Source organism: Periophthalmus magnuspinnatus, chromosome 12, assembly GCF_009829125.3.
Source record: "Periophthalmus magnuspinnatus isolate fPerMag1 chromosome 12, fPerMag1.2.pri, whole genome shotgun sequence".
NCBI classification, from domain to species: domain Eukaryota; kingdom Metazoa; phylum Chordata; class Actinopteri; order Gobiiformes; family Gobiidae; genus Periophthalmus; species Periophthalmus magnuspinnatus.
In genome coordinates, this window is record NC_047137.1 from 13854283 (window position 1) to 13881426 (window position 27144).

Genomic DNA, 27144 nt, shown 5'->3' on the forward strand with positions numbered 1-27144 from the left:
AAAGAATTTAGGATCCTCTTGTACAACCAGTCACCCATCTCCTCAATATGTCCTTCCAGTGCTCGGTTGTCCCAGATGATTGGAAAGTAGCTGCGGTTACACCAGTTTTTTCTTAAATCAGGTGCTAAAACAGACATGGCTGATTATGGGCCTATAATCATACTTCCTGTTATGTCTAAATTTCTCAGTGCTCACTGAGAAAACACCAAACCCTCATTACATCCACTACAGTTTGGCTTTTGTACCCATCACACTGCCCTGTGCATGTTAACAGAAAACATACAAAGCTTGCTGGATAGACTTGAAGAAAGCCTTTAACTCTAAAAACCATCAGATCTTGGTGTCCAGGTTGACTCAGTTTAACATCGCGCGAGCGGAGAGCCGTATCCATGGAGACAGAGGAGGGTGTGCGCGAGGGAAAGAGTACTGGAAACTTTAGCCTATTTGTTTGTATTTTATTTCGAAATACAGGGGTCACATGTTAAAAGTCTTTCTCTGTTGTCACTCTCCTACTACATTTGTAATCAAGATCAAATTTGGCAAAACTGATCTTGAGTCGTCTCTCGAGTCCGAACTTAAGTGTGACTCGAGTCCTCATCTCTTTTGTTTATTTTTGTAGTGTAAAAGTTTAAATAGGCCTGTTATATTATTCTAAATGTTGAGTTGAATTAGATTATGTCTGTTGTTAGGTTTCAGATGACGTCACAACAATATTATTTAATACAGATGGGGTCAGCTAAATTTAATATGGTTAAACTGCAGATTTTTGTTGTTGTTTTGTTTGTACAGTAAGTTCTTGAGTCCAGTAAATAGTAGAAATGATCATATTCAATATTTATGCATTTACCTTTTGGTTATTTCGTGGCAAAGTACAACGTAATCAATAAAGAAATCCGGGTCTTTTCCACAACGGGGCGTATGACGTCATCACGTTGCAAAATAAAACATTTAGTAAGACAAAATATGAAAATAACCGATATCAATTTGGACGTTTTTAATTAAACCTAGGTTGACCATGGACACAAATGGAAGGTTAAAATTAAAGAAAATTATGAGTGAAGTAGTTTATAATATGTTAGCCTGATAAAACAAGTCTAAACCTGCCTATTTTCGTGCCCAGGCTCATAAAGTGTAACATAAATGCTGAATGGCGCCTCTCGGTGGTGGACGAGATGAGCAGATCTACAACTTTATGATGAATCTGATCAAAGTACAGGAGCTTCTCACGTCTCACTTTCACTCCAGGATGAGACGGAGGAGTGAGGACAACATTCTGTCAGTGAGTATCACATTTGTCTGATGTAGTCTGTCCAAAGGTTTAAGAATTATGAAGAAATGGGAACCTCGCCGTTGCCATAGCAATTAAGGTAACAAGTTAAGACCAGATTTCATGTTTGAATGAATAAGAGTCCGAAAATGTTGTCTTTTTAACAGAAGCTGAAAGAGCAAAGGCTAAAACACTGAGTTAGTCTAGTTTAAATTAGACTAATACAAGTTCACCTCATGGGTTTGTTAAAATCGCAGTTCACTCGGACAACTATTTGATTTGGACCTATAAATTGGCTTAAGCAAAAAACGAGCAATAAAATATGTGGTGAGCAATACAATACAGCTTTCTAACTACGCTAAATACTACTACTAATAATAATAATTATACTTTAAAATATTTCTTGAGGTCAAACTTAAATCAAAGAGTTTGGTGTCACTTCAAGATGGCTATGACAGACTCGTGAGGCTCCTTCTGTTAATTAGTGGCTTCAATTCAGGGCCTCTAATGACTCTTTTCTATTAGTTTTTATTACTTAAGACTCTATAGGGCCTGGGACAACATAGCCCTTTGAGTATCCTACCAATGTACCATCATGTTTGATTCATGTTTGAAGGTTTTTTACAGATCAAACTTAAAATGATAGTGGCCTAGGTAAGGAGCAATTTACCGAAACATAAAGTTGAAATGATAAAACCAATTGGCACTCTTAAAATATAGGCGATACTCATTGTAGCATTAATTAAGTGACTTTTATGACAGTAAGTAGAACAAAGAACCACTAAAGCCATTGTGAAGAGAACTATCATAAGGTGAGGGAAATTCAGACACAAGGAGAAACATGCAAACTCTGCACAAAAAGGCCTGATGAGATGTGAATTGTGAATTTTTATTGATATGTGGTATAAAGTGACAATGTATAGAGATGTCAGTTTTAAAATATCACAAGTATTCAAATGCTGTTAACTTAATTTGATTATATGTAATTGTATCTAAATGTAAGAGCATTAATCAAACTGTCAGTGTCATGGATTGATATTGTCTTCTGCACAAATCAAATCTCTGAGGAACCCAAGCTTCCAGGCCTAAAGGAAGGACATTTAACCAACCATTTGGATCCTTGTTACTCTGCAAAATAAAGATGCAAGAAAGAATTAATGTGCAAAATCGATGTCACAAAAGCTTCAATTTAAAAGTGAAAATTGAATATATATACACCATGGTAACCTTATCACATGTTTCTGATTTACACCCAATAAAAGAGACAAATAGAAACCAAAGTCCATAATATGTAATAAATTAACAGATAAGCAATAAAAGATATAAAACCAGGCCCTTATTATTATCTGTATAATTCACAGCAGTAACAAAGTGAGTTCTTACTTTTTTAAACAATATATTGTGTTCACATCATAGAGTTCTCATGACATCACAACATTTTAAACTGCCCATAAACTCTTAATATTGGAGGAAAAGTAGAGGGCAGATCCAGAAGTATCAAACCAAAACTGGTATAAAGTTGAATGTTTTCTCTGTGTCAGTTCAACTTCACTACATTTCTATTGATGAAAAGTATTTTAAGAAAGATTAGAATGAAAGACAGAAAACACCAGCCACAGATTCATTCTCACTCAATTGACACAATAATATCAACAGTTTATGCTTCAGTTTCAGGTGCTTCACCCTTGACCCACTTCTGGAATATGGAACTTTTGCCACCAGAACGTGAGTGATATTATTTCAGTGATCTTTATCTGACTGTTTATTTACTGATTACTAAAGTGAAAATATAAAGACCAGTATGCCACTAGGTCTGTGTTTTTAAATAAGATAAGATAGAAGAACTTTATCTTCACAAATTAACTCAAATACACTGCCCAAAATACTACCATAGACACATAAAACCTAACCTTTACTAACAAATGTAACAAACTGAAAACACTGACCCAGTGTCAGTGTCAAAGTCCTGGCAGCAGAGTGGGGGTGTATGAATTTGTAAATGTGTAATATTTTGATATTTCATTCTCTTGACAAATTATTCTTATTTCTATAAATAATCCCACTGCTTTTTAGTGAAATTTGAACAGTTTTAAAAGCCCTTCTGGAGACTGCTATTGCAAATTAGCCTAAGCTATAAACACTACCCGCATCAGATTACTGAATTTATAATCTATGTTTGTTTTATCTATCCCTATTAAAAAGAACAATAAAACAATCTGTTCAAGACCAACTGATGTTCTTTTCATGGTTGTTGCTGATACAGATTCAGTGCTGATATTTTTGTCCACAACCCCATTTCACTGCAAACCCATAAGAGCTGTGTCCTCTTTGTACTACATTTTGCAAATAAAGCTGAATGTTTTTCCAATATAGTGGCCATTTGATATATTGGTCTTTCTCCAGTATCAATTATATTTTGCCTTTAATGAAAAAGTTTGTTTCTTTTCAGTGTCTGAGCTGAGGGTGGTTCTTCTGGGGAACTGCTGGAGACAGAGATGCTCAGTGGGGAACCTCTTACTCAGTGAGGACATATTCAACAGTAGCACAGAGTCACTGTCATCGACAAAAAGCAGTGCACTACTGAAGAACAAAACCATAACAATCATCAACACACCAGACCTTCTCCACCGCGACTTCACTGAAGAGGAGCTGAAACAAAACATACAAGAGTTTGCAGATGCCTCAGACCCTGGGCCCCATGTGCTCCTGCTGGTCCTTCAGCCTGAAAACTTCACCTCACAGCAGCAGGAGAGGCTCCAGAAAGTGCTAGAGACGTTCAGTGAAAACTCGTTTGAACAGTCGATGGTGCTCATCTCCACAGACAGAGAAGAAAGGAGCATGTACACAAATAACTCGCCCTTCGGAAAAATGATCAGGAAATGCAGATACAGGTATATGTGGATAAAGAACTTAAGTAATGAGGAAGAAGAAGTTAAGAACTTTCAACTTGCAGAGCTATTATCACGACTGGACCAGATTGTCAAGGCCAATAAGGGCTATAATTTGACCTGCGAAGTATTTGAAGCTTCCTCTGCTCCTCTTCATATCACGAGACGGTCAAAAGGCAGAATTATGGCAGAGGTTCAGGCTGGTAAGTGACATTATCATAGGTTTCTGTTTAATATCAATGTATTAGGTGTTCTTTCCTTTTAGGACTGACAGGACAGGACCCAACATGGCTTGTTTTGGGGACAAAGTGTCTTACTAGTAACATGGCCCATGTTGGGCCATGTTACTAGTAAGACACAAGTACATTTTTACACAGAAATATGATTTATTATTAATGACCTATAAGAAACATTTTATATAGTAATTAAGTGTTTTCATTGTTGCCAAGGTATCTATTACATTTTATTGTACTGCAATGTGTTCTCCCTAATTATATATAAGAAACACAACCCCTCTCCTGTCATACTCACATGGAGTTTACCTACTCTCATGTTGGACAGGAGCATCACACACAGCTCCAAACCTCAACTCATGAATGTTGTTAGAAAATACATATCCACACAAAGTCAACAGCTATAATAATGCACAACACTGTAATTAGTCACCAGGAGCATTAAAATGTTTTTCTCCCACAGATTTGGAACTTCGTATTCTCCTGCTTGGAAAAAGTTTTGACAAAAAGAGAGTTTTAAGTCACTTTAAAACTTTCTTCTCAAATAAGAAGAGTAGCCCAAAAGTAGAGAATGGGGAATGGAGAGGAAAGCAGCTCACTGTAGTGAAAACAGGAAACATCTTCAGTATGTCCGAGGAACAAATGAATCAAGAAATAAAGTCATGTGTGTTTGAGTGTCGTCCGGGACCAAATGTTCTACTGCTGCTGGTGAAGCCCTCAGACTTCACTGAAAAAAACAGACAAACACTCATGTTCACTCTGACAATGTTGGGGCCAAATGCTTTCAAACACTCCATTCTCGTCTTCACAAACTCAGAGCAACTGACTGAGGCTGCTAAGTTACTACTTAAGGATTGTAACTCAAGATGCTATCAAATGAATGATAAAAACCTTCATGGTTTGATGCAGGTAATTGAGAACATGGTCCAAAGTAACAAAGGATCCTTTGTTACTGTTATTGATGACTCCTCAGTAGAAATGAAAATATACCTAAATTTAGTTCTTTGTGGGAGGGAAGGAGCAAGGAAGACATCAGTAGCATATGCCATGTTAGGACAGAAAACATCTCCAGAGAAGAGCTCATCTGAATGCATCAAACGTCAGGGAGAGCTGCCTGGACTGTGTCTGTCCATAGTGGAGATGCCGTCTCTCTGTGGTAGTTCTGCTCAGACAGCGATGGAGCAGTGCTTTAACAGCATTACTCTGTGTGATCCTGATGGTGTCCATGCCTTTGTCCTGGTTCTACCTTTGAACCCTCTCACTGATGAAGACAAAGCAGAGTTTAAGATCCTTAAGAACATTCTGGGACCTCGTGTAGATGCCTTCACCATAGTTCTGTTCACTGTGGAGTCAGATCCTTTAGCTCCAGCTTTCACTGACTTTGTGAGTCAGAACAAAGACCTGAAGGAGCTGAGCCAAAGCTGTGGTGGAAGAAATCTCATCTTCAACATTAAAGACCAGCAGCAAGTCCCCCAAATCTTAAATAAAGTGCAAACTTTAACAAAGGACAGGAATGTGCCCCAAAGTTACACCAAACAAATGTTTATGAAGACACAAATAGAGACGATCACAGCTCTACAGAGCAACTCCCCTTCAACAGGAACAAGACGAGTTTCTGGTATGTATTATTCATCAAAAATATAGATAAGAGAGCAGCACGATGTGAGCAAGTGTAGAATGTTTGTCCCATTGAAAATACATACAGAACAGTTGTTCATTTTATTGTCTTTTTCCTCTACAGAGATAGAAACAATAGCTGTACTGAAGACCTTTTTTGGCTTTATTGGATCTGGGGCACATGATTATGATCTTGGCAAGCTGGTGCTTGTATCTTTGAAATTTCCATAGAGTGGATATGTCATGTACTTGGCTTCACAAAATCCTTAAACTTGACTCACTCTTTTGTTTTCTCTTGTAAATCGCACGCAAGCTTTCTCCAAGCCTCTTCCAGCTTATCAAGAAACTTGGTTACCAGCAACTTAATGTGGGCAATGTTGTCCAAATCTTCTAAATGCCATTACATCCAGCAAGAAACAGTGAAAAAGATTGTAGTGCAGTACCATCTTTTGGCCAGTCCATTACCTCTGTCATGTAGGCTTCTGCAATATTATTATATCTCCAGAACACTCATTTAGCAATACCTTTGCCTTAACATAACCAGCTCCATATGAAGGCAGCGCTTTACCAAATTGTGAGGCTGGCCACTTGTGTATTGCCACAGAAACTGTAGTCTGACACACGCATCACTTTCGGCCCCCTATACTGTGTTCAATAGATCTCATAAAAATCCAATACTGCAGATGACCACCATTAAAAGAGGAGATTTTAAATTCGGGGAGGAGAGAGGCTTTGTGATTTTTCACCAAATAGTCTTTAACACTGGTTTGCTGGTTTAAAGCTTTGCTCTGTGTTTTCTCTGTGGCAGCATCTCCACTTCTTCCTTTTTAATAGCTAATTTTTCGAGGAAGCGAGGAACAAGGAAGCAGAAGAGCCCTTGCTTCGACTGCATGATCCAGAGCGCCGACTGCTACTGCTGCGCCTGTGGCTTGCAGTAGATTGAAAATCCACATGCTTTGCGCGTATTGTGGTGACTTCGCTCACAGGTGGAGGTGCAGGTGTCTCTGTGCCTTGCTTTAATTGTCCAGTCTGTTCCACGTTCTGTTTTAAGACACTTTTCAACCAGTTCTCACATTTTCAAAAATAGTCATTTATGTGCTTGTCATCAGGTTCAAACTATTCCTTTTGATCATCCAAACATTCCTGCTCGTCCAGATTTGTCCTTTACAATATACACGAGTGTCACATTCCATTAATTCATCCAGTTGTTTTATCATACTTCATTTTTGGGATACTTTGTGTTTGTGTGCGTTGAGATGCCTTGTTTTATGATCGTTGATAGCCTTGGTCATTTGTACAGCCTGCTTTCCTTCAGTTTGCTCCGTATTTTCCGACTCGTCCTTTGTCCACCATAATAATCAACAATTTAGGAAGGAAATAATAATGAGAACAATTTATCAGTAATCATAACAGCCCGCTGCAGCGTGGGTACCTCCGGTTAGCAGCGAGCAAAGAGGCTAAACATTCTCCATTTTCTCTGTTAAATCCCCTGTTCATAATCCACTTGTACAATTTATTAGTATGTCCATTGTCCAATAATCCGCATGGAGCGGTTTTTGTGCCTAAATGTAAGGTCCAAACATTTGTTAAGACATAGTTTGACGCTTTGCGCATCTGTTCCACCTTTTAAAATGTCCCAAAGGTAAAATAAATCCATCGATCCAAATGCAGTTTAAAACTTTTTTACTGAGTGTTCACAATGTTGAGGATAGACAAATACAAACAAAAAAGGGGAATTTTACAGGGCAACTGTCAAAAAATCGTCTCTACTCCAATTTTTTCCAGGATTCACCTGCACATGTCTTAAATAAGGAGCCATAGACCACAAAATAATACAAACAATTAACATTACGGAGGTAACATTTATATGAACATTAGCAATAATTATAGGGAAAATGTAAATAAATCAAATTATTTATTAAGCAAATAATCACCAAATAATCATGTTAAGCATAAAAATCAAAATAGCGCGAAATCATGTATTTTAAGTAAATGTTAAATCAAATTTTAAGTAAATATTAACTCAAACTAAATAATAATTATCTCAATAAAATGTTTTTAATGAAAATTATAAAACTAATTTTGGCACCAACAAATATGCTGAACTAAAGGTGCTAAGATTGCAGCAGAACAATTTAACAGTCTGTGGCCTTATGGAGGATTGTCCACATAACGCAAAATGATTTGTCTGTATTTAATGTCAATACTTTATTACTTTAATTAATTATCTACTGTACTTTTATTGTCAAGGTGGGCAATCTTTGTTTACGTCAGGCATCTACCTTTGTGAAAGTGAATTTTTCCAAGTTGAAAAATGAAATGAACAAATATGATGAGCATTTCTGTTCTCAATGTGAATAACCGAAAATGAATTTTACTTTGTACACAAACCATACAGATTACATTATTGAATATTTAGTTTTATTAACCTCTTTTCACATTTGCAGGGGGCACACAGCCTGCAGAGAGTCTGAGGATTGTGCTGATAGGAAAGACGGGCAGTGGAAAGAGCTCCTCTGGAAATGCCATCCTGGGACGAGAAGAGTTCAAATCTGACTTATGCCAAACGTCTGTGACCAAACTGTGTCAGAAAGAACAGGGGCAGGTGGAGGGTCGTCGTGTGGAGGTGCTGGACACTCCCGGCCTGTTCGACAGCACCATGTCTAATCAAGAGGTCAATGAGGAAATGCTCAAATGCATCAGTCTCTTGGCTCCAGGGCCACACATCTTTCTGTTGGTGCTGCAAATCGGAAGATTCACACCTGAGGAGAAAGAAACTCTGAATTTGATCAAGAAAGCATTTGGCAAAGATGCAGAAAAGTTCACAATAGTTCTGTTCACACATGGAGATTACTTGAAAAAAACTGGACTTTCGTTAGAAGATTATATTAAAAGTAAATGTCATGATTCTTGTAAGAAGTTGATCTCTGACTGTGGGAACAGGTGCCATGTGTTTAATAATTGGGAAGAAAACGCAGAAAGAAAATCAGCCCAAGTGAGAGACCTGATAAAGAAGATTGATGATGTGGTGAGAGCAAACGGTGGGGACTGTTATACAAATGAAATGCTCCAGGAGGCTGAGGCAGCCATTCAGAAAGAGAAAGAGAGACTGCTACTGGAAAATGAAGAGATGAAAAGAAAGATGGAAGAAATGGAGGAGAAAAATAAACAGGAAATGCAAGAAATCCAACAAAAAATGGAAGAACAGAGAGATAAAATTAAAAAAGAAAGAGACGATGAACTCAAAGCACTGAAGGCAAATATAAACAAACAACGTACTCTCAGAGCAAAAGAGCAGAACCAGAGAAAGGAAGAAGACCGGCAGAGGAAAGAGCAAGACAGAGTCAGGAGACAGGAGTATGAACAGAAGTATCAGGAGTTAGAGGTGGAATATAAAAAGAATTTTGACAAAAAACTGCAAGAAAGACAAGATCATATGGAAAAGGAGCGTGAGGCCTGGGAAGAGGAGAGAAAACAATGGTGGGACAATCGACATAAACAGGATGAAATAAGACGAGAGGAAGAGCACACAAGACTGGAGAAACTAGAGCAGGAATACAAGGACAAAATGGAAACATACAGAATTAAGAAAGAAGAAGAAGACCAAAACAGACGCAAGCAAGAGGTGACGCAGAGGAAGAAGTTACAGGAAAAACATGACAAACAAATGAAGGCGATCAGGAAGAAGTACGAAGAAGAGGCCCGCAAGAAGGCAGAAGAGTTCAACGACTTTAGACAGAAGGAGGCAGACTTTGTGGCTCAGAGAGACAAACACTTGCAGAAAATTACTGATCTCGAGGCAAAGATTGAACAAGAGCAAGATAAATATAAAAGTAGAATGGAACAGCTGAAGGAACAGCTCAAGAAACACAAGAACAACAAAATCAGAAACCAGAAACATAAAGAACTGATGAAAAGTAAGAAAGACATTGAGGAGAAGTTTAAACAAAAAGAGGAAGAAATGAAAGAACAGCTCAAAAGACACAAGAACGAGATGATTGATCTGAACAGTAAGGTTTCAGAGGAGAGGAAGGAACACAGCAAAAAAATCAAGGATGTCCAGAAAAAACATGAACAAGAACTGATGAAATGTCAGAAAGAAATTGAGGAGAAGTTTAAACAAAAAGAGGAAAAAGAAATTAATAGGTTGAAGGAAAAAACAGAGGAACTGGAGCAAAAGCATGCAGAAGAAATCAATACACTTAAACAGATGCTCTTAAGAAAGCTCGAGGAAGAGCAAAATAAACTAATCGAGGAGCTGGAGAAGAAACACAAGCATGAGATGGAGGAGTTAGCCAAGAAAGCTGAAGAGAGTGCAAAGGAAGAGCACCAGCAGGAAACAAATGATATAAAGAAAAAGATCTGCTCCATTTCATAATGTGATTTATTACATTATGTGTCCTTTTGTATTAAATATTATTATTCCTTTTTGCCACACTTGTCTTGCAATGTTATTGTGTTGTTAAAGCTCATTATTCCAGTAGAATTGTAAATATTGCCCATTTGCTGGTGTCATACAATTTTCACTTTACATATCATGCACAACCTGGAGTTGTATTTTAACTTTGTTCACCATGTTTTATTCCCATTTGCTTGGTCCTCTCCCTCTAAGTCTCAAAAATCTATTTCACATTTCTCCATATAATTATATAATTATTATATAACTGAGCATCTCCTGTGCAGTTTGTAAGTCCATAAACCATCACCAGACTCACAATACAAATAATTCATCAATTTTAAAATAAGATCTCTTGTCAAGTTTAATCCTCACACATTAGACTACATTCATTGCTGAGGGCAGTGATGGGGAGTGTTACTTTTAAACGTAGCTCAAGTTACCCTTTGAAGCTAACGCGTAAAGTAGGCCTGAAATACTGCACTACTTTGTCAAAAAAGTACTGCGTTAGAGTACTCAGACGTTACCATAAATGAACTTATTTATGGCCCATGTTGCAGCTGTTTGCGATCTATTTCACGACGCTGGAGGCGTAGAAGCAGTAAAGGAGTCTGTAGTGTGTTTGAGGAAAAGAACACATAAGTTGGCTTTAATTAGTCTGTGCGAGGGTTTAAGAGCGCACACGCACCTCTGCACATGAAGTCTGACAAAATGCTTATGTCGGTTTGTCTACAAACACAAAGGACACAATAGTTCTTTTTACTGATGTTTACTGTGGTCCTTACTTCTTGGTTATACACTGCCTGGCCAAAAAAAAGTTGCCACCTGGATTTAACTAAGCAAATATGTACGAGCCTCCTGCAGTTGGTCAGGTCTAGCTTCAGCAACAGTCTGTGCTCAAAGAATGAGGTCAGCTGACACCTGAATATACTGAATGACCAGGTTATTCCACCAATGGATTTTTTCTTCCCTGATGACACGGGCATATTCCAAGATGACAATACCAGGATTCATCGGGCTCAAATTGTGACAGAGTGGTTCAGGAGCATGAGACATCATTTTCACACATGGATTGTCCACCACAGAGTCCAGACCTTAACCCCATTGAGAATCTTTGGGATGTGCTGGAGAAGCTTTGTTCAGCGGTCAGACTCTACCATCATCAATGCAACATCTTGGTGAAAAAAAAAAGTGCAACACTGGATGAAAATAAATCTTGTGGCATCGCAGAAGCTTATTGAAACAATGCCACAGCGAATGCGTGCCATAATCAAAGCTAAAGGCGGTTCAACCAAATATTAGAGTGTGTGAACTTTTTTTTTGCCCAGGCAGTGTAGTTCACACTGTACACAAACCGGTAGAAATTTTATATTTTACTTATTAATTGCTTCTTAAATAATGCTGACATTGTTGTTGTTGTTGTTGTTGTTGTTGTTATTATCGTAGCAAAACTGAGCCTTTGTCCCTTAGAGAGGAGATCGGGTCCAGTACATCTGACGCGCTGCTGTTTGGAAAAAGTATGGTGAGTCGCATAATGCATTTTCTGGTGCTTTAATGAAACAGCGGCTTAAGCAAGTTACACACACGTATGTTATAATGTAGGCCTACAAAAATAGTATGGCAACAAGCAAACGAAGCTGCCCCCTTCTCACTCTCAGACAGTAGGAAACCTGGTGCCTTTTAAATTACTGGCACATCACCTTTGCCCACGTGAACCCCGCCCCTTATGGAGGAAAATGGAGGACAGGAAGTAAACCAGACAATAATGTAAATACATTATTGTTGTTCAAAGTGAAATATTACCACCTTTATGGTCTTATTAAAAAATAATGGGAAAGTAAATATGAGATGTATACAAGAAAACGAGTCAAGTACATTTTCTTACAGGTACAGTATTACAAACTCACCAGCGTCATCTATTGGTCAAACAAGTGAACTGTAACGTATAATTAGCCGTTAAAACTCTCATATCAACTCAGCAGTGACTCATTTTTCCTCCACGCGCGTTTGTAAACACGCAGTGACACCGAAGAGCTCGTGAAGAGGAGACACCGAGCACGAGGCGCGAGCGAAGAGCCGTATCCATGGAGACAGAGGAGGGTGTGCGCGAGGGAAAGAGTACTGGAAACTTTAGCCTATTTGTTTGTATTTTATTTAGACATACAGGTGTCACATGTTAAGAGTCTTTCTCTGTTGTCACACTCCTATAGCCCTGCTTCACTACATTTGGAATCGAGATCAAATTTGGCAAAACTGATCTTGAGTCGTCTCTCGAGTCCGAACAGACTTAAGTGTGACTCGAGTCCCCATCTCTTTTTGTTTATTTTGTGTTGTAAAACAAACTACATCCATATGTTTAAATAGGCCTATTATATTATTCTAAATGTTGAGTTGAAATAAATAATCTGTTGCTAGGTTTCAGATGACGTCGCAACATTCTATCGGACAATATTATTTAATAGAGATGGGGGTCAGCTAAAATTTATATTGTTAAACTCCAGATTTTTGTTGTTTTGTTTGTACAGTGAGTTCTTGGGTCCAGTAAATAGTAGAAATGATCAAGTTCAATATTTGTGCCTTTACCTTTTGGTTATTTCGTGGCAAAGTACAATGTAATCAATAAATCCGGGTCTTTTCCCCATCTGGGCGTATGACGTCATCACGTAGCAGGACAAAATATGAAAATAACCGATATCAATTTAGCCTTGTTTTATTAAACCTAGCTTGACCATGGACACAAATGAAGGCTAAAATTAAAGGAAATTATAAGGTATTATGAGGTAATTTATCTGTAAAATATGTTCAAAACAAGTCTAAACCTGCCTATTTTCGTGCCCAGGCTAATAAAGTGTAACATAAATGCTGAATGGCGCCTCTCGGTGGTGGACGAGATGAGCAGATCTACAACTTTATGATGAATCTGATCAAAGTGCAGGAGCTTCTCACGTCTCACTTTCACTCCAGGATGAGACGGAGGAGTGAGGACAACATTCTGTCAGTGAGTATCACATTTGTCTGATGTTGTCTGTCCAAAGATTTAAGAATTATGAAGAAATAGGAACCCCGCCGTTGCCACAGAAATTAAGTTAAAAAATATCTTAATGTTTGAATCATAGAGAGTCCTAAAATGTTTACTTTAACAAGAAGTTGAAAGAGCAAAGGCTAAAACACTGTCAGTTAGCCTAGTTTAAATTAGACTAATAAAAGTTCACCTCATGGGTCTGTTAAAATAACAGTTCACCCGGAAAACTTTTTGAGTTGGAACTATAAATGGAAATAATAATAATAATAATAATAATAATAATAATAATAATAATAATAATAATAATAATAATAATAATTCTCCCCTTTTTGTGTCTCTTTGATGTGGTTTAATTTTTAATGCAGGGAGATCAATATTCATTTTTTACTTTTTAACTGCACAAGATTAAGATGTCTGAAAAGACTGTGTTTCATTCTAGGTTTGAAACAGATTGAATGTCACATCATGGCAGCATCAATAAAAGGTGAGTGCATTTATCAGATTATCATTGTGACTTTTGAACTGATCCCTTGATGGCTAATATATGAATGGACAATAAAATATGTAGTGAGCAATACAATATGTGGTTTGTAGCCTTCTGAATAGGCCAAATAGTCCCTTTTTAATTATACTTTAAAACATTTCTTCAGGCAAAATTTAAATAAAAGGGTTTGGATTAACGTTAAGACAGCTATGACAGACTCATGAGGCCACTACAGTTAATTAGGGGAGGATTCAATTCAGGACATCTAATGAACCTTTTCCATTAGTTTTTATTACTTAAGGCCCTATAGGGCCTGGGACAACATACCCCTTTGAGTAGCCTACTGATATCCCATCATGTTTGATTCATGTTTGTAGGTTTTATTTCATCCCTTCTTACCTCCAGAAGCCGTGCTTCAAGCACTGAATGATCACGCTTGCGCATGCGCAGGTAGAGAATTAATAACAACAAATTCACCTATGACCTTCCGGTGACCCACAAGCACAGTCCTTTTTTTTCTCGCGCTTAGGTCGAGTGTGTTGTGGCAATCACAGTTTCTTTGGTGTTAGCTTATTGCTCAGAGTCCCGTGACCTGTGACTGGAGTATATCACAGTCGCGGTAGCGAGTGCAACTTTGCGTTTTTTAGACAACAGGGCTCTGTATCTTTCTTTTTGGTTACCCCCTCTACGTAGTATATTAAGGAACTACATGCCTGCTGGTCAGATACAAAAGCATTTTCTAAACTGACGTCTGATGGAAGGCTTTTAGCTGTCATGCAGGATGCTCCTGTGTTTGGTCTGGGGCATATCCCAGTGATTGAACCAGCTGTGGCCTCCCTTATTGTGGCTCCAGATGAGGCCCTGAGACTCAAAGCTAGGTGGCCGCGACCTCAGTGCCGGGTTACTGACGAATTACTGTGCAAGGCTTACAACTCTGGGGTGCACATGTGTCGTATTGGCAATTCCTTCTCCCATTTATTGTTGGGGTTAGTGAATTAATTAGAGGCTTCTAATGTTGACGCGGCTACGCAAGGCTTGGTCGACACATCTCTTCAAGCATTCGCTTTTATGTCACGAAAGCTTGACTGGCTGCAATCTGTCCTGACCCAGGTGCATCGGCAGGTCTGGTTAGCACAATCTCCCTTAACAGAGAGGATTACCTATGGTTCTGAGTGAACTTTTTGGAGAAGCGGTGCTGGAGGCTTTGCAACAGACAGCCCAGCTCAGACTAGACATCAGCTGGCAGGCCTTCACCTACAAGCCCCTCCTCCAGTTGCTCCTGGCCCTTCTATTACACACCAGCAGACCTATGCTATGCCACCAAGCCCATTTGTGGCTCCTCGGCGGCCTGTTACACTCTCAGAGTAATCGGCCCAGGACTTGTGCCTCGGCTTCAAGCACTTCCCCAAGGGAATGGTTCACAACCATTGATCTGAGGGATGCTTATTTTTATGTAGCCATCACACACAATCATTGGAAGTTCCTTCACTTTGCTTTTCAGGGGAGACATTTTCAGTTCAGGATCCTCCTGTTTGTGCTGTTTCTATGAGCCGTTGAGTCTGTGTGTGAATATGGACAAGAGCAATCTGGTCCCGATGCAGGTTTTTTTTGGGGATGGCTTTAAACACTGTCACCATGTTTGCTTGCCCTTCATCCACGAGGGTCGACAACATCATGGGGATGCTGGGTGCATTCCAAGCATGAGAGGCCCTGCCATTCCTGCGATATTTCCAGCTTCTGGGCAGGTTGGTAACAGCCTCCAGTGTAGTTCCGTTGGGGCTTTCATTATGGCCGATGCAGATGTGGCTGAACAGCTTACATCTGGACCCAACTCTGTTCTCTGTTGTGGATCCGTTCGCTTCGCAGGAAGCGACCCATTGCCCTCTCTGGTTCTCTCTGAGGGACAACACCAGCCTGCTGGGTCAGGATTCACTGGCTCACGACTGGCCTCATGTTCTCCTCTACGCCTTTTCTCCTTTTCCCCTGATTTATCAAACACTCCTGAGAGTTCTGCAGGAGGGACACAAGCTTCTGCTGATTGCTCCATTCTGGCCAGCGAGGATCTGGTTCCCGCTTCTGCACAGACTCTATTGCAGCTCTCCAATGCGCCTCCCCGCCAGGACGAACCTCATGTCCCAGCTGTGGGGACGGATACTGCATCCCCATCCCAACCGCCTCCAGCTCTGAGTATGGCCTCTACAGGGCCCGGTGTTGCATTCTCAGAGTATGCTGGAGGAATAGAACATACAATCTGTAATGCCTGGGCACTGTCGGCGTGGAAGCTGTTTGAGGAATGGTGCAGGAGACGTGAACAAGATGTGGTACGCTGTTCCGTCTCTGCTATCTTGGAGTTTTTATAGGAACTTTTGGATCATGGTCGGTCGCCTTCGACATTAAAGGTATTAAAGGCAAAGTGGTATGAACGGTAGCACTGTGGGCAGTGATAAGAACGTTTCCCATTTCTTGAAAGGTGCCAGACAGCTTCACCCACCTACATAGCTAGTGGCTCCATCATGGGATCTTTCGTTGGTCCTAGGGACTCTGCGGGCTCATCCGTTTGAGCCAATTGCCCAGGCAGACATTAAGTGGCTGTCGTTTAAGACTGCATTTCTCCTCGCCATGTCTTTGGGTAAGTGTGTGGGTGAACTGCAGGACTATGTAGCCTCACGTGGGTCACCGGAAGGTCATAGGTGAATTTGTTGTTATTAATTCTCGATCTACGCATGCGCAAGAGTATTCATTCAGTGCTTGAAGCACCGCCTCTGGCGGTCATCTGGGATTCGTAGAACCGTAGCTACATACATAGCTTTCGTTTTATAGATCAAACTTAAAATTATAGTGGTTTACCTATGGAGCAATTTACAGAAACATAAAATTCAAATGATAAAACCAATTGGAACTCTTCACCTATAGGCGATGCTGATTGTAGTATTAATTAAGTGACTCTTATGACAGTAAGTAGCCCAATAAACCACTAAAGGTATTATGAAGAGATCTATCATGAGGAGAGGGAAATTCAGACACACAAAGAAACTCCACACAGAAAGGCCACGATTCACGTGTGAATCATGGAGTTTTATTTTTTCCCATTTTTTTCTTATTGATATGTGTTATAAAATGATAATGTATAGAGATGTCAGTTTTAAAACAACACAAGTCTACAAATGTTGTTAACTTAATTTGAGTGAATGTTATTGCATCTAAATGTAAGTAAATCAAACTGTGAACTGTCTGTATCATAGATTTATATTCTCTTCTGCACAAATCAAAATTCTGAGGAACCCAAGCTTCCAGGCCTGAAGGGAGGACATTTAACCAACTCTTATTTAGATTCTTATTACTCTGCAAAATAAAGATGCAAGAAAGCTCATGTACAAAATCCCGGTCACAAAAGCTTTAGTTTAAAAGTGAAAATTTTATATAGACGCTGGTAATCTTATCACGTGTTCCTGATCTACACCCAATAAAAGAGACAAATAGAAACCAAAGTTCATAATATGTAATAAATTAACAGACAAACAATAAAAGATATAAAACCAGGCCCTTATTATTATCTGTATAATTCACAGCAGTAACAAAGCGAGTTACTTACTTTTTTTTTTTAAACAATATAGTGCATTCATATCATAGTGTTCTCATGAGATCACAACATTTTAAACTGCACATAAACTGTTAAATTTCAAATGGAATATTTAAAAAAAGATTAGAATTAAAGACAGAAAACACCAGCCATAGATTCAGTCTCACTCAATTGACACAATAATATCAACAGTTTATGTTTCAGTTTCAGGTGCTTCACCCTTGACCCGCAGCTGGAGCTTTGAATTTTTACCACCAGACCGTGAGTGATATTATTTCAAGGATTTTTATCTGGCAATTTATTTACTAATTACAGTAGTAAAGTAATTATTAATTAGTAAAGGCCAATATATCACTACTTTTGTGTTTTTAAATGAGATTAGATAGACAAACTTTATCTTCACAAATTATCTCATATACACTGTCCAAAATACTACCATAGACACATAAAAACTAATCTTTGTTAACACATACAACAAATTAAAAACACATCAGTACCAGTTAGAGATCGACTGATGTGTTTTTTTCATGGTTGTTGCTGATGCAGATTCTTCAGGAACCAGCCCAACCAATGGCCGATACACCCAATGCTGATATTTTTGTCCACAACTCTGTTTCTTTGCAAACCCGTAAGAGAGCTGTACTACAGCACTACAGTTTTGAAATAAGGTTGAATGTTTTTCCTTTAGTTAGGTGGTCAGTCAAACCAAGATATGTTTGAGATTTAAGCCGGTACACTTAAAAATGCAAATATTGTGCCGATGTAGTGGCCATTTGATATATTCCTCTTTCTTCAGTATCAATTATATTTTGCCTTTAATAAAAAAGTTTGTTCCTTTTCAGTGTCTGAGCTGAGGGTGGTTCTTCTGGGGAACTGCTGGAGACAGAGATGCTCAGTGGGGAACCTCTTACTCAGTGAGGACATATTCAACATTAGCACAGAGTCACTGTCATCGACAAAAAGCAGTGCACTACTGAAGAACAAAACCATAACAATCATCAACACACCAGACCTTCTCCACCGCGACTTCACTGAAGAGGAGCTGAAACAAAACATACAAGAGTTTGCAGATGCCTCAGACCCTGGGCTTTATGTGTTTCTGCTGGTCCTTCAGCCTGAAGACTTCACCTCACAGCAGCAGGAGAGGCTCCAGAAAGTGCTAGAGACGTTCAGTGAAAACTCGTTTGAACATTCGATGGTGCTCATCTCCACAGACAGAGAAGAAAGGAGCATGTACACAAATAACTCACCCTTCGGAAAAATGATCAAGAAATGCAGATACAGGTTTATGTGGATAAAGAACTTAACTGATGAGGAAGAAGAAGTTAAGAACTTTCAACTTGCAGAGCTATTATCACGACTGGACCAGATTGTCAAGGCCAATAAGGGCTATAATTTGACCTGCGAAGTATTTGAAGCTTGTTCTGCTTCTCTACATACCACAGAACAAGAGGCAAGAGGCAGAATTATGGCAGCGGGTCAGGCTGGTACGTGAAGAAACCAGACACAATCATAGGTTTATGTTTAATATCAATGTATTAAATGTTCTTTCATTTTAGGACTGACAGGACAGGACCCAACAAAAAGCAAAGTCCCAGAAACAAGCCATGATACTAGTAAGACACAAGTACCTTTTACACAAAAATATGATTTATTATTAATGGTCTATAAAAGATATTTTAATATGTAATAATTAGATGTTTTCATTTTTACCAAGGATCTCAATTACATTTTACTCTACTGCAATGTGTTATCCCTAATTATAAATAGAAAACACAACCCCTCTCCTGTCATACTCACATGGAGTTTACCTACTCTCATGTTGGACAGGAGCATCACACACAGCTCCAAACCTCAACTCATGAATGTTGTTAGAAAATACATATCCACACAAAGTCAACAGCTATCATAATGTACATCACTGTAATTAGTAACCAAGAGAATTAAAATGTTTTTCTCCCACAGATTTGGAACTTCGTATTCTCCTGCTTGGAAAAAGTGTTGACAAAAAAGTTTTAAGTCAATTTATCACTGGAGCCAAACCACATCGGATCAGCTGCCCAAAAGTAGAGTATGGGGAATGGAGAGGAAAGCAGCTCATTGTGGTGAAAACGGGAAACATCTTCAGTATGTCTCAGGAACAAGTGAGACGAGAAATAAAGTCATGTGTGTCTGAGTGTCATCCAGGACCAAACGTTCTACTGCTGCTGGTGAAGCCCTCCAATTTCAGTGAAAAAAATAGACATAGACTCAAGTTCATCCTGACAATGTTGGGTCCAAATGCTTTTAAACACTCCATTCTCGTCTTTACACATCATGAGCAGCTGACTGAGGCTGCTAACTTACTTCTTAAGGATTGTAACTCAAGATTCTATCAACTGCCAGACGAAAACCATAGTGGTTTGATGAGTGAAATTGAGAACATGGTCCAAAGTAACAAAGGATCCTTTGTTACTGTTATTGACGACACCTCTGTAGAAATGAAAATATCCCTAAACATAGTTCTTTATGGGAGGGAAGGAGCAGGGAAGACTTCTGTAGCAGATGTGATTTTAGGACAGAAAACATCTGGAGAGAAGAGCTCATCTGAATGCATCAAACGTCAGGGAGAGCTGCCTGGACTGTGTCTGTCCATAGTGGAGATGCCGTCTCTCTGTGGTAGTTCTGCTCAGACAGCGATGGAGCAGAGCTTTAACAGCATTACTCTGTGTGATCCTGATGGTGTCCATGCCTTTGTCCTGGTTCTACCTTTGAAGCCTCTCACTGATGAAGACAAGGCTGAGTTTGAGATCCTTAAGAATGCTCTGGGACCTCGTGTAGATGCCTTCACCATAGTTCTGTTCATTGTGGAGTCAGATCCTTCAGCTCCAGCTTACACTGACTTTGTGAGTCAGAACAAAGACCTGAAGGAGCTGAGCCAAAGCTGTGGTGGAAGAAATCTCATCTTCAACATTAAAGACCAGCAGCAAGTCCCCCAAATCTTAAATAAAGTGCAAACTTTAACAAAGGACAGGAATGTGCCCCAAAGTTACACCAAACAAATATTTGTGCAGACACAAATAGAGAAGATCACAGCTCTACAGAGCAACTTCCCTTCAACAGGAACAAGACCAGCCTCAGGTATGTATTATTCATCAAAAATATAGATAAAAGAGCAGCGCGATGTGCGTGAACGTACAGTGGGTATCTCAGTCGAAATACATACAGAGCACGCATTTTATGTTTTCTTTGTGCTATTACCACCTGCCCAACGTATTGCTGGAGCAGTTATGTATGTTTTGAAGGAGCCCAGGTTCAGAAACCTGTTTATTTTACTTCTCACCTTTGCTGTGGTCAGTGACCCTGATGGGAAAAGACAAGCCTGTTAAGTTATTTTCATTGTAGGCCTAGACAGTTACTAGTTGCTATATACGTTTAATTAAGTTTGATCAGTTTTCCCATTGGGAAACCCAGAGCCGTTCCAGTGTGGCCGTGCTCACATTGACTTGCATTTGTTGTTTCACAGGGGTCAGCTCGATGTTCCCATCTTTGTTAATAACATTTTGCCAAATGGGCTGTATGTTCCCACAGCTCTATGTTACAACATTTGTTGGGTTGTAGGATTGTAGGGATTTTGAGATTCGAGATTCAAGTTAAAGTTAGGGCCAGGCTGAGGGAAGGGGTTAAACATGGAGCTGCAGGAACATGCAGTTGAAACCAGAAGTTTTACAAACCCTTTCTAAAAATACATTGCTTTTTTCTCACTGTCTGTCATGAAATTAGACTAAACTACTCTTCCTGTTTTAGGTCAAATATGATTACCAAAATTATTTCTACCTGCTAAATGGCAGAATAATGAGAGAAGGAATTTTTAGACTTTCTTCAAAGTCAGATGTTTACATACATTTTATTAGTATTTGGTACCATTGCCTTTAAACTGTACGACTTGGATAAAACATTTAGGATTTCCTTCCACAAGCTGCTCTGTAATTGGCAGGAATTTTGGCTCATTCCTTTTGACAGAACTGGTGTAACTGAGCCAAGTCTATAGGCTGCCTTGCTCGCACATTCGTTTTTCAGGTCTTCCCATAAAATTTCAATATGATTGAGATCAGGGCTTTGGGATGGCCACTCCAAAAAATTAACTGTTATGCTTAAGCCACTTCGTAACCAGTTTGGCAGTATGCTTCGGGTCTTTTTCCATGTGCAAAACCCATTTGTGCCCAAGCTTTAACTTCCTGGCTGATGTCTTGAAATGTTGCTTCAGTATTTCACATAATGTTCTTTCCACATGATGCATCTATTTTGTGAAGAGCACCAGTCCCTCCTGCAGCAAAACAATTAAGGTCTTTGTGCCTGTGTGCATTTGTAAACTGTAATCTGGCTTTGTTATGGTTCTTTTGGAGTATTAGCTTCTTCCTGGCAGAGGGGTCTTTCAGCCCATGTAGGTATGATACTCATTTCACTGTGGATAATGACACAGTCTTACCAGCTTCAGCAGCATCTTCACAAGGTCTTTTTGTTTTTGGGTTGATGTGCACATTTGGTACCACAGCACGGTCATCTCTGGGACACAGAACCCGTCTCCTTCCTGAGCAGTATGATGGCTGGACATGTTGTTTATATTTGCATATAATAGTTTGAACAGATGAACATGCACCTTCAGGCATCTGGAAATTACACGCAAGGATGAACCAGACTTGTGCAAATCCACAATTCTCTTCCTGATATTTTGGCTGATTTATTTTGACTTTCCCATTATGTTACACAAACAAGGCAAGGCAAGTTTATTTGTACAGCACAATTCGTACACAAAGTAATTCAAAGTGCTTTACAGAATAAGAAAGACATTAAAATCACACAAATCAAAACAAATAATCAAAGATAATGATCATAAAATTAACATTAAAACAGAAGAGTGCAGAATAAAAACCTTTCAGTCATATGTACTGCAGCTGTCTTAAGGCTCGTTTGGAGAGGCCAGTGAGCAAAAGAAAAGAAGGCAAAGCAAAGAAGCAGAGTGTTTCAGGTGTGCCTTCAAATACATACACAGTTGTGTCTCAGATTAACTCAGATGTTGTCAATAAACCTGTCAGAAACTTCCAAAGACATGACATCATCATCTAGGTTTTCCCAAAGTGTTTAAATGCATTGTAAACTTATTGTATGTAAACTTCAGACTTTGAAGAAAGTAATGAAAAATTGTCTAAAAAATCCTTCTCTCATCATTCTGGCATTTAGCAAATAGAAATAATTTTGGTAATCCTAATTGACCTAAAACAGGAAAGGTTTAGTCTGATGTCATGTCAGACAGTGAGAAAAAAGCATATGTGTCTTTTTATATAGTTTATGTAAACTTTTGGTTACAACTGTATATGCTCCCATTTTTCAAGCTTATGCAAATAAATGCTGAAGCCGGGTTTAGCCCACAAGTAAAATATAGCATTATCTATTTGAATGTTGCCATAGGCTATATTTGAGTCTGTGTACAAAGTATAATTCATTTTTGTTTGTTCAAGTTTAGAATCCTAGGATTTGAGGGCTACTTAGATCATTGGTAAAGCTCCATGGCCTAGGTACCGTAGGTGTTCCGCAGACACAAAGCAAACATAGGCAGGTGAGGGGATCTGGGCAGCGTAAGAGTGGGAGACTGGGCAGAGCCAGAAGAGTATCACTGTCTGAGGTTGTTCATAGATAGTTGCACTAGCTCACTGACTCAACCGGGCTGATTCACTATTCGCAATGGTGCTTCATTCCTGCATTCCCGCTAGCTTTTACTGTGGGTCAGATCTGGACAAATGAGTGTCTATATAGACAGCTTTAGTTAATTATCTACTGCCTTTTATTTAGAAGGCGAGTGATCTTTGTTTACGGCAGGCAACGTCCTTGTGAAAGTGCATTTCTCCAAGTGGAAAAATTAAATAAACTAATATTGCTTATGATGAGCATTTCCAAAATAATTATACTTTGTACAGAGACCTAAGCATACAGAACATTGTTGAATATTGTATTTGTTTTATTAACCTTTTTCACATTTGCAGGGGACACACAGCGTGCAGAGAGTCTGAGGATTGTGCTGATAGGAAAGATGGGCAGTGGAAAGAGCTCCTCTGGAAATGCCATTCTGGGACGACCACAGTTCAAATCTGACTTAAGCCAAACGTCTGTGACCAAACTGTGTCAGAAAGCACAGGGGCAGGTGGAGGGTCGTCGTGTGGAGGTGGTGGACACTCCCGGCCTGTTCGACAACACAATGTCTCATCATGAGGTCAATGAGGAAATGCTCAAATGCATCAGTCTCTTGGCTCCAGGACCACACATCTTTCTGTTGGTGCTGCAAATCGGAAGATTCACACCTGAGGAGAAAGAAACTCTGAATTTGATCAAGAAGTCATTTGGCAAAGATGCAGAAAAGTTCACAATAGTTCTGTTCACACATGGAGATGACTTGAAAAGAACTGGACTTTCGTTAGAAGATTATATTAAAAGTAAATGTCATGATTCTTGTAAGAAGTTGATCTCTGACTGTGGGAACAGGTGCCATGTGTTTAATAATTGGGAAGAAAATGCAGAAAGAAAATCAGCCCAAGTGAGAGACCTGATAAAGAAGATTGATGATGTGGTGAGAGCAAACGGTGGGGACTGTTATACAAATGAAATGCTCCAGGAGGCTGAGGCAGCGATTCAGAAAGAAACACAGAGGTTACTACAGGAAAAGGAAGAGGAGATGAAAAGAATGATTGAAGAAATTGAGCAAAAACATGAAAACCAAATGCAAGAAATCCAACAAAGAATGGAAGAACAGAGGGATGAAATAAAAAAAGAATGTCAAGAACGAGACAATGAACTAAAAAAACTGAAGGCAAATATAAAAAGAGAGCATACTCAGAGAGCAGAAGAGCAGAAGCAAAGAGAGGAAGAAGAGCGGCAGAGGAAAGAGCAAGACAGAGTCAGGAGACACGAGTATGAACAGCAGCTTCAAGAGTTAGAGGTAGAATATAAAAATAATTTTGACAAAAAACTACAAGAAAGGCTAGATCAAATGGAAAAGCAGCGTGAGGCCTGGGAAGAGGAGAGGAGACAATGGTGGGACAATCGATATAAACAGGATGAAATAAGACGAGAGGAAGAGCACAAAAGACTGGAGAAACTAGAACAGGAATACAAGGACAAAATGGAAATGTACAGAATTAAGAAAGAGGAAGAAGAACAAAACAGGCGTAGGCAAGAGGAGAAGAAGAGGAAGAAGTTACAGGAGAGACATGACAAACAAATGGAGGCGATGAGGAAGAGATATGAGAAAGAGGCCCGCAAGAAGGCAGAAGAGTTCAACGACTTTAAACACAAGAGGGATATAGACTTTGCAGCTCTGATCGACAAATATCTAAAAAAAAAGTCTCAATGAGGTAATTAAACAAGGGCAAGAGAGGGAAGAAGGGAAGAAATGAATACACTTATAAAGGCGCTCTTAAGAAATCATGAGCAAGAGCAGAATAAATGAATCGAAGAACTGCAGAAGAAACAGAAGCAGCAGATGGATAATTTAGTCAAGAAATGTGGAGAGATTGCAAAAGAAGCAGAGCAGCTGTGGATGAAACACCAACAGGAAATAAATAACATAACGAAAATGTTACCTGAAGAAGGATGGTGCTCCATTTCATAATGTGACTCATTACACTATGTGTGCTTTTTATTCATTATTATTATTACTTTTTTTGCCATACTTGTATTGTTATTGTGTTGTTAAAGCTCTATATTTCAGTAAGTAAATATAAGTAAGTAAAAATATTTAGGTGGTGTCATAGAACTTTCACTTCAGGTACATGTCATGCATACCTTTTTGAGCTTTTAAATGTTGTGCCCTCATCAAAAACATACCTGGAGCTGTATTTTGGCTTCATTCACAATGTTTTAACTAAGTAGTCTTGTTTGCTTGGTTCTCTCACTCTGAGACTCAAAAATCACTCACTCTCACTTTAATTTTCCATACATAGTTCTATCCGATACATGATACAAATAATGCATATGTCAACATAGATTTATCTTAAAACTTGCATTAAAAGTGCAGTGTCAATCTGATAGAGAAAAATCCAGCATCACTTTTATTCATTGTGGTAGAAGAATGTCATGTTAAATGTGATAACATACACAACTAAACCAAACAGATGAAACGTTTTCCACACAGAGGTGTGATTTGAGTCATTTGTCCTGTTTTAGATAACTCAACTAATAAGCGTTGTATACCACATTTATAGGTACAGTATACATGTCACCTGCATGATTTCATGAAATATTTAAGTTAAAACCATACTTTGGAACATTCTTCATTAAGTTTTATTTCATACTGTGGAAGATTATATCCAAGGGAACAACATTTACATGGAAACAAGCAGGACCACTCCTGATTCCAGAAGTACATTTCTCAAATAAAAATTAATATGAACAGTTTAAAACCTTGAGGGCTAAACAGCTCTGTTGTAACTAATGAACACAATATCTATAATTATATTTAAAATGGTTTCTGAATTTTTATAAACTGCTATGTTAATAAGCATTTCGCCAAATCTTGAGTGTTAAATGTGTTTTTGTACTTAAAACAACCTCGTTATGGATATGAGCGCACAGCTGGTGGGATGTAATTGCCTCTGACACCAGTAGGGGGCAGCAGTACAACACGCAGGACTCAAGCTGCCGTATAACCTGATGAAGAAGAGCTAGTGGCTAATGTGCTAATGGCTGTTAGCATCGCTGCTCCTGCTCTGTTCCACTGCCTTTTAGATGGAGGGGGAGCGAGCAGGTCTTTCTGAGGTAAGTTTGACACATCACAGAGGAGTAAATACACACTCGAGTCATTCACAAAACTGCAGTCTGCCTTTGTCCGGTCATCTGTGTCAAAACTATCACCTGAATATGAGATGAAGAGATACATAAAGTAATAGTTTTAATTTCATTTTTTGTGGTTGGGCCTGAACCAAAAGCTGGTAAAGTGCGCCCCCTAACGGTAAAGATGCACTACTGCGGTAATGTGCGGAACAGTTCTGATTTGATCTGTGGAGTCACGGTAAGAATGTGTGTTTGAATTTATATTTGAGCAATAAAAACAAGGAATAATGCCATACTGTGGAACATTACCTACAAAGCAATAACATCCATGCTTGTCTCCATGGAGATGTTATTGCTTTGCCTATAATCTTTCACTATTTGGTATTAGTTATCTTTCTCCATGGAGACAAGTAGGAGGTGAAACCAGGCAAAGATACAGGTCAGATCTGTGGAGAGGCGATCTCGCTAACAGTAAAAATGTTTGATTTGCTTTTGAGTGTGTTTTTCAGCAATACAATGTGCAATTAAATAAAATGCAGAATAGTTAAGTTCAATGCTATACTGTGGAACCTTCCTGTCAAGGCAAAAACATCTTCATGGAGACAAACAGTCAGTGGACCCCCTACCAGAAACATTACACAGTACATCTTTAAAATTTCAGCATATATATTTTAACATTGTTTAAGAGTTAGCAATAACAGACATTCACATCTTGCACATAATTAAAAGTACATGCAGAATTGATTTGTGAACTTTTAACTGTGATAATGTTGTTTCCTCCTCAAAAACAGACCTGGAGTTGTGTTTTGTTTCATTCACACATGAGTGAATGACCTTTTTTTTATTTGTGTGTCT

General features: G+C 38.9%; 2 protein-coding genes across 3 annotated transcripts in view; both read left to right on the forward strand.

Moving 5' to 3' along the window:
• The window catches only part of LOC117379282 (uncharacterized), a 22874-nt gene extending 12288 nt beyond the window's left edge, over positions 1 to 10586 (forward strand). The window contains exons 4-6 of one of the 2 annotated variants that reach the window (XM_055225709.1): positions 3717 to 4358; positions 4852 to 6006; positions 8453 to 10586. In XM_055225709.1, coding sequence (XP_055081684.1) covers positions 3717 to 4358; positions 4852 to 6006; positions 8453 to 10383 — 3728 coding nt within the window. In that variant the 3' untranslated portion in view covers positions 10384 to 10586. The remainder of the gene's footprint in view (positions 1 to 3716; positions 4359 to 4851; positions 6007 to 8452) is intronic. The other variant, XM_055225708.1, reaches the window with a different exon arrangement.
• Positions 1251 to 25206, forward strand: LOC117379281 (GTPase IMAP family member 8-like). The gene is made up of 7 exons (XM_055225710.1): positions 1251 to 1279; positions 13863 to 13907; positions 17692 to 17748; positions 18330 to 18974; positions 19047 to 19103; positions 19453 to 20607; positions 23508 to 25206. Exons 2-7 carry the CDS (start codon positions 13889 to 13891, stop codon positions 24869 to 24871), a joined length of 3297 nt encoding a protein of 1098 aa, XP_055081685.1. The 5' UTR covers positions 1251 to 1279; positions 13863 to 13888; the 3' UTR covers positions 24872 to 25206.
• The last annotated feature ends 1938 nt before the right edge of the window (positions 25207 to 27144 follow it).